This window comes from Danio aesculapii, chromosome 25 (genome assembly GCF_903798145.1).
Source record: "Danio aesculapii chromosome 25, fDanAes4.1, whole genome shotgun sequence".
In the NCBI taxonomy this organism is placed as follows: Eukaryota; Metazoa; Chordata; class Actinopteri; order Cypriniformes; family Danionidae; genus Danio; species Danio aesculapii.
The window spans coordinates 36,560,086-36,568,868 of NC_079459.1; the positions used below are offsets into that span (position 1 = coordinate 36,560,086).

The window sequence follows — 8,783 nt, forward strand, 5'->3', positions numbered from 1 at the left end:
GTCTAATCTTGTTTAATCCTGCCTTTTTCACAGCGTCACACGACAGAATTTCACACGCTCAAACTCTAGTGTGAGCGCAGCTTCATTCAGTCCATTCACTCATCAGCGCAGCTACACTGCCTTCATGCCTATGAATAGTTGCATGAATCTTCAAATGCATGACTTCAGCTAATTATCAATGCTTAATTACTTTACACTACATGTTTATATGCCATGTATGAATACAGTTGATCTTTAAATGACTACAAATGTTTCGAGTTCGATGGATAAATCTACATCTGTATACAGTCACGCTTTTCACATCCAGCCAAATTGTATCTGAACTGTTTTATTAGCACAATTATAGCACAAATTCAGTGCCAGTGAACATGATCAGCTCAATGCAGAGATATCAGAACAGCTGATGTGATAAATCATCTGTTTATATCCACTACATCAACAGGTTAAGTGCATTTCTCAGAGAGAAACATGCAAATCAGTCCATTTCACTCCACCTGGATTCTGATGAATATTCATATGGATGCAAATGAGGAGCAGCGATGATCTTCAATATAACACAAACAAAAGGTCCATAGATCAAGCTTGTTTATCAGGTCACTCGTCCATTTCCACGTCTTCTGCCAGTTTCTGGACCATCTTGTCCTCCAGCTGTTTGGCTTGACCTGCACACAGACACAGTGAGCATGTTTACATCATCACTACACTGATAAATCACAACATTCAGCAGCTAAATAACACTACATTCCCAAACCTTTACATGCAAATCAATAACCCACACAACACTACATTCACCTGTATACACAATACAACCCGATCATCACAGCGTGTCAATCCAATCAGACTACTGATCTGCTCAATGCTGGATTCTGATTGGCTGATGGTCACTCTAAGGTGTTTTGTTATTGTTAGATAAAGGCACAGCTAAAGTAGTTCCGGCAGGTTTAGAGCGCATTACAGCTCCATATCACTCCGCTGAATGATTAGAGTTCTTTCACAGCTACAACAGTCAGAAATCACAACAGGAGGAGATGTGGAGGACACTAGTGCTACACACAGGAGACGCTTGAGGAGGACACACACCTGACTGATACTCTCTTACACACAACATCTCAACAGTGGATTCAGAGACCAGAGAAGAGCAATAACCACCCTCTGCCTGTTTACTCTTTTTTTAATGCTATAATTTAGCAAATTTAACCATGTCTAAACTATTAAGGATGACTCTTGGAACTGTACAGTAGCATGAGCACGATAATAACACAACTTTTAAATGAATAGCAATTGTTTATAAATGAACAACTTAAGATTTTCACTGAAGCATATTCATAAGCGGTAAACATCTAGCGGTGATGCTCATTTTATGCTTACGTTTGTGTGTGTATATTCTACTCTTACATATGTATTATACAAAAAAAAATAAAACATTTATTTTTATATCTATCTAATACATGTCAAAACGTCTCAATAAGCATCTAAATACTCTAAATTACACAAACATTTGACTTTTACAAACAATGCATGTTATTGATAACTAAATACTTTGATTAGCGACACATGCAGGGCTGGAGTGGGACTGCTTTTTTAGCCCTGGAGTTAAGTCTTAGACCGGCCCACCTCAGTTCACGACTGACTATATTAAAATAAGGTCATGTCCAGTTCAGTTCCTAATGACACGATCACGTCTTCTTCAAGGACACAGCTGCTTTACAACTACAAATGTTTTTCATATATATGAGAACCTTAAAGGGTGGCTAAATCTCCAACACTATTCTTTAAAACATCACGATGTCCTTTCTTGCAATATCTGAATATATATTCTGCACTGAAAACAATTATGTCTGCAAATTTGCTGCAAACAATTTATATGAGTTGAATTTAAACAAACATTACATTGAGTAATGTTCAACTTAATTGTCCAAATAAATTGTTTACAACCACTTAACTCAAATACATTTAGTAAATCCAAGGAATCATGTTTGAATCATTTTTTCAGTGATAAATTCTTTATATATATCCAGTCCTTTGTAACGGTGGTCACACAAAAATAAAATATGTACACCTATATAAGTAACCCACTCAGTAATATATGTCTCAACACTACAAATGAAGAAAAAAACTAAAGATAAATTCCTCAGGTGAGGTTCGAACTCCGGCCAGCAGCATCATAACACAACGTTCTGACCACTGGACCACAATGGCGCTGTTATGCCAATGCATGTGGAAGATAAGTATTGCACTGTCATCTGCAAGACTCTATTAACCACAGTATTACTGTCTACTGATGGCTTAATCTCCCCTTTTCAGATTTCTGATCAAATTCTGTCAGATTTATTAATGTAGTGAATCATCTGATTCTCATTGAGCAGGTGTAATATTCATTAATATTAATTATTCTAATTCTTATATTCACTAATGTGCTGCTGTTTGGGGTTGAATGATAACGTAGTTACATCATCATTAACCTGCAGGCTGCAGGAAAGTAAATAAAGAGCGGAGCTGCAGCAAAATAATGATTAAACAGAGTGAGGCTGTGGTCAAATAAATAAATAAATGACAAAACTTGCTCTGCTGAGAGTGCAAGCAGCTAGGGACACCGGCCCTGATGGCCAAAAAAATGGACCGGCCCACCGGGAATTCTCCCGGACCTCTCGGTTAGCCAATCCGTGCCTGAATACATGATATACTCACCACATCTACAGTAATAAATAAAAAACTATGTGTTAAATTGTAAAAATACAGTCAAATATTGATAAGTATGAAAATAAAGTTCCAAAAGTTCTACAATTAAAAAAGTAGATCAATAACATTGTATATTACATACAAAAACGAGGTTAATATTTGGGTTTAACTAGCAAACATGCCATCACATAATGCCTGAACTTTTCTCTTTACTCCACATCAAAATAATAATAATAATAAACACTTCACATGCATTCTCATTAACACGTATAGAATGGTCCTCAGTGAGAGCAGTGCATTGTGGGAGGTGTTTGGAGTGTGTTGTACCTGCGTGTGGAGCTTTGATGAGGTGAATGTTCTTCTTGACTTCACTGATGTCTGCTGCTTTCTCCAGCTCTTTGCCTTTCTTCAACCTGAACAAACACACAAACACGTGTTGATGATGGACGCTCGGCTACACCATGGAATCAACTTTATTCATCCTTTCATTTTTGCTGGACTCTTCTCAACACAAATAATAACCATCATGCATTTCTGACTATGCATTTACCATCATTTCACACGAAAACAACAGCAACAGAAATCTATGTAATACAGCCTCGAGTTCATCTCTCATAAAAAAGATTTGATAACATTAAAACATTACGACCACTAAAATACTCATTAATTAAGTCTTCTGAGTCTTTATGTTCTGCCACCAACACATGTGACAGGAACAAATTCATCTGGACATCATTTCTATAATATTCATATTAGTTCACATTCATCAACTGAACTACATTACATACTTTCAGATGTACTTCTTAAAATACAGCAAAGAATACCCGTTAATAATAATAATCCTCTTATTTATATTAATATATATATATATATATATATATATATATATATATATATATATATATATATATATATATATATATATATAATATTATGATATATTTTAAAAAGTACAGCTCAGAAAAAGTCAAACACATGTCATAATTAACATTATTTTCCCCATATTTGGACATTTAATGTTATCTTAAATGAGGAGGTTCTGTTTATTTTCAGGAAATAAAAGTCAAAATCAAATGAAAGTCAAATTAAATGTGACTGACCTGTTTATGATGAAGCGAGCCTGACGCTTCTGTTTGATGCTTTCAACCTTCCTCATGGCCTCCACTGTTACACACACACACACACACACACACACACATTACATCTATAATCCAGGCTTAACTTAAAACAGAGCATATCTGATCTGCAACTTCAACTGGAATCAAATTAAAATGCTTCAATACAATGCTATTCACTGCGTTGTTACTGGATTCACCTCTTTTAAGTAAAATAAGCCACTTTATATTAATAAATAATACCTTATTAACTATTAAGCCAATGATCAAGTCAATAAAAAGTTAACAAACTTCAACAATTTGACAAATAAACATCGACTCACCCGTTCTGCTCCAGAGCTCTCGGTTGTATTTGACTGGAGTGTTTCTGCGCTTCTCAAACTCTAGTGCATTATCCTGACAAACAACCAACAGTTCAATACACACACTCACAATACTCATCACATTTATACAAAGAGAGCGCAAGAGAGAGTGTGTGTTCGGTCTCTCACCACTGTCAGCTCTTTTCCTGCAGATTTTCTGAAGGCTTTGGTCCATCTGGTCTTTCTTGGGTTTCGCTTCTTCTTAAAGTTTTTGTGGCACTTTGACCTGCAGAATCTGAACACCTGAAACACACACACACACACACACACACACACACACACACAGAGAGAGAGAGAGAGAGAGTCAGGCTCACACTGAAACATAAACTGACAACATAAGTACCACAGTAAGAATTATCCAGCTTACACCACACACTAATGCTATACTTTATATACATAAACTAGATTGTTTTTTTGTTGATTCTTTTCAAATGTACATTATATGATATATATTATATATATATTACATTATATATATATATATATATATATATATATATATATATATATATATATATATCTCATATTAAACTATATAGTTTAACACTTTAGTTCTCGAAATTAACTGTTTTGTTTGGTAACACTGGTGCTTGAAAAATGTAATCGCATGTACCAATTATGAGCAGCGTTACTACAAGTCTTATATAAACAGATTTATTCCATTTGAAATCAGCACTGATCAAAACTAACAAGCAAATATATATATATATATGCATGTGTGAGGACAATATGCCTCAATGAAATCCTGTTACCACAAGAAAATACATTTTTATAACATAATTGAGTGATCAAAAGATACACGGAGCGCTCAGCGGCCCTGCACACACTGCTTGAGTAAATGAATGAATCTGTTAAAGTTAACTGTGCTCACAGGTGCTGCTGTCTGATATTACAGAAGCTTTTGATAGATACCTTATTATTTGCATCCGTCATTTTAATAGCAATACTGGTCTCTTCTTGAGCTGCAATATTAGTGTAATCTTAGTCAGTGCAAGCTCTTTGATGGTGTACGTGGGGTTCAATTTTACATATAGCTGCACGGCTGACAGCGTCTGGTGAATAAATGAAGGATTAAACAGAAACTCTTGTGCTTAAAATGTGTAGATGTGGCAAACGCTGCTAAATGAAAATTCCCTTCCACAGACTTTACAGTGAATGCTGAAGGTATTGTTATAGCGGACTTGAAGCCACTGGCTTTTTATCCACTCTTTGAGTTTTTTATCCACTCTTGGAAAAGTGTAAATGGTGGATTAACATTGACTACATGATCAGTAATCAGATGTGCCATTATTAGTAACTTTAGGTGGTTTCTAAAACTAAATCTGTCAGTGTTGTTTTCATTCTCATCTTCAGCGCTTTACATTTTTGCGGTTGTCGCTTCCTATCATCTGAAGGCAGGAGGCGTTGACTGAGTGATTGACAGCCGATATTAACCAATCCATCCGCGTTCAGTTCTAGCGCAGTGGGTCAATAAGAAGAGCGGAAATGGCGGGGCAAGCGTTGCGGGCTGTTTACTGCAGCAAGCTAACATGTTAACTGATTTAAACCATTCCTAAGCGCCGCGTTTCAAGTGCAACGATGCATTCTGCGTGAATGTGTCCTAAATCTGCGCATACGGTGAACATTTTAGTGAGAAAACTGGTCGCACGGCAACAATTTTATGCAAATGCTCCCAAATATATTTTGAGGTCGCATAGATAAAATTTCGGGCACATATGTGACCAAAACAGTTGCAATTTCGAGCCCTGCATTTTATTAAAGCACTCATAAATACCCAACAATACATACACACATATCAATATGTATATTTAAAGCCACAGTGACTACAATACACACGTAAAATCATGTTTATATATTTTTACACAGATGCAGCATCCTTTAAAGTACCTCATTACTTTTAAATCCACTTCAATATTATTTCAGAGTATTACACCAGGCCTCTTTGGAAATATAGCGCAATGTAACAGATAACATGCCATAGCATGCTTTAAAATGATCTAGATTTTTTTCTGGATGTAGCATAATATATTTTGTTAACATGCTTAAGAGCAATAATAAACGACTTTTTCTTCTTCCACGAAGCACAACAGAATCATAATATATGGACTTTAGCGTTACACTGCTGTACTTTTTATAAACATGAAACATCTGATCATGTTTGTTTCTTAGCAAGTGTAGCATAAAACTAAGAAAAACGTGACAAACTACCAAAAAACAAGCAATTACAACTCCAAAAGAAAAGGAAAAAAATCATTTCACACTTAAGACAGTAAAATGTGCTTTTGACATGTTTCTTTTACCCGTTGATGTTTACTATGGTAAATAATACATTGAGGTAAAGTTGGTTTTGTATATCCACATTCACCATTTCACCTTCTTAATATAATTCCATTAAAGTATTCATTTCAACATCTAAATAGTGAAATCATAGCAGGTAATGACTATCAAAGTACAACATTGTTCACGGTTAAATAAACAGTGCTAATGTTATTTTCAAGCCATACTTACATGCGATTTCACACTCAATATTCAAAATACCATGGTAAACAATATAGGAGCAATTCCAGCGTTATGGACGTGATTTTCCAGTTAAAACTCAAAACATAAACTCACATATAAAGTATACGCTAATATTATATTGAAACATCTGCTTATATTTTCCAGAACAACTGAGCAGAGCTATACGAGCAGAAAAATATCAATCTGTAAACATGTGTTGTGCTTTAAATGAGGGAAATAAACATGCGCTATGGAAGTGACCTAAAAAGTATGCAGGTTTACAGTATACAACATACTTTGTAGAAATTCTGTGAATTAAACTGCACAACTGAAAAGAAATAATGCTAATCAAAAGGATAAGAGTTGGCTCACTATAGCAGTGTTTCCCAACCCTGTTCCTGAAGGCACACCAACAGTACACATTTTCAACCTCTCCCTAATCAAACACACCTGAATCACCTAATTAGAACATAAGAGACTCCAAAACCTGAAGTTAATTAGTCAGGTAAGGGAGACATCCAAAATGTGTACTGTTGGTGTGCCTCCAGGAATAGGGTTGGGAAACACTGCACTGTAGAACACAAATTATTGATTTGATTTAATATTTTTGCATTTATGAGGAAAAAGTGTCGTTGTGGATGTGACAGCTCTCCGTTATGGATGTGACCGATGTGAAATTGCCACTTGTGTGAATTAAATATAATAGTTTGAAAACATTGATAGTGATATTTCTGAAGTCCTGTAAAATACTTGCTAACACAAACAACACAGAAACAGTTGCCGTATTTTGGTGAAAACTTGGCATGGTTGACATTTGCATGGAATTGCTCATAGGGAACATGTCCCTACTGAAAAAAAAACAGCTTAAACCAGCCTAAGCCGGTTGGCTGGTTTTAGCTGGTTGACCAGCCTGGTTTTAGAGGGGTTTTGGCCACTTTCCAGCCTGGTCCTAGCTGGTCAGGCTGGAAAATTACCAGCTAAAACCAGCTTGACCAGCCTGGTTTAAACTGGACATAGCTGGTTTTGGCTGGGCTCCCAGCCTGGCAAGGCAGGTCAAGCTGGTTTTAGCTGGTCATCTCCCAGCCTGATCAGCTAAGACAAGCTGGAAATAGCTGGAAACCAGCCTGGAAGTGGCCAAAACCCCTCTAAAACCAGTCTGGTTGACCAGCTAAAACCAGCATGGGCTGGTTTAAGGTGTTTTTTTTTCAGTAGGGATAAGTTGACACAAAGAACACGCGAATATAAAACCAACTTTACCTCAGTTTATCAAGCTACAACATTGTTCACAGCTAATTAAATAGTGCTAATGTTGATTTTAAATCAATATGTGACCTCACATCGAATGTTCAAACTAGCGTGCTAAACAATATAGACGATCTTTTATATAAAATAAGTGTGTTTATCGTCTTTTATACACATGTGTTGTGCTCATTACACTTCGTCATGATAATTAATCAATATTAGCCTATTTAAATTCAGCTTTAGTAACTTATTGAAGGCCAGAGTCTGAATGTGCGAACATACAACCAACGTTACCTCAGTATATAATGCCACCACATTCTCCAAAGTAACGACATAAAGGCCACATAAATTAACACAGTGCTAATTTAAACAGTTAATTCATAATAGTAATAATAACAATAATAGTAATAATAATAATAAACAGTAGGGGTTATTGTTGAACCGTGTTTTTAACGGCCTCGTCGAGTGTCGCTAATAACGTAAACAAACAGAGAAACGGAGAAAACGCTTTACCTTGCAGTCGTTCCTCACGAACATCATCCCATGTCCCGGATAAACCGGCGCCGAGCAGAAATAGCACTTCTCGATGCGCATTTTTACCGAATATTATGATTTCGCTCGCACATGTGTCGCTGCGCTGCGAACACAGGCGGAAAAGAGAACGCGCGATTCCGTTTCCGCCAAATGACGTCATCACGCTGGAGATAAGCGTCAGTGCCGTCATGAGGCCTGGAGAGTCACTGCGCTGAAAAAAAAAAACCCCATCAATATCTGTGTTTTGGAGAGTAAATAAATGAAACTTTAATTTCAGCAGACAAAGTGATGTTTGAGGAAATTTAAAAAATGTAATATTAAATTAACTGAAAAAGAATTCGCAATTTATGAG

At 36.2% G+C, this 8,783-nt stretch overlaps 1 protein-coding gene across 1 annotated transcript; it reads right to left on the reverse strand.

Moving 5' to 3' along the window:
• Nucleotides 1–312: 312 nt before the first annotated feature.
• On the reverse strand, nt 313–8,571 carry rsl24d1 (ribosomal L24 domain containing 1). The gene is made up of 6 exons (XM_056452300.1): nt 8,411–8,571; nt 4,286–4,399; nt 4,118–4,190; nt 3,780–3,843; nt 3,007–3,092; nt 313–662 (listed from the first exon to the last, which is right to left on the reverse strand). Exons 1-6 carry the CDS (start codon nt 8,489–8,491, stop codon nt 595–597), a joined length of 486 nt encoding a protein of 161 aa, XP_056308275.1. The 5' UTR covers nt 8,492–8,571; the 3' UTR covers nt 313–594.
• Between the last annotated feature and the right edge of the window lie 212 nt (nt 8,572–8,783).

Excerpts from the sequence above, each read along its gene's own strand:
- rsl24d1 (XM_056452300.1), bottom strand. The coding sequence starts at position 8,491 with ATGCGCATCGAGAAGTGCTATTTCTGCTCGGCGCCGGTTTATCCGGGA. Across the intron at positions 4,400-8,410 it reads TCGTGAGGAACGACTGCAAG|GTGTTCAGATTCTGCAGGTC; the intron begins GTAAAGCGTTTT and ends TGTGTGTTTCAG. Across the intron at positions 663-3,006 it reads CATCAAAGCTCCACACGCAG|GTCAAGCCAAACAGCTGGAG; the intron begins GTACAACACACT and ends GTCTGTGTGCAG.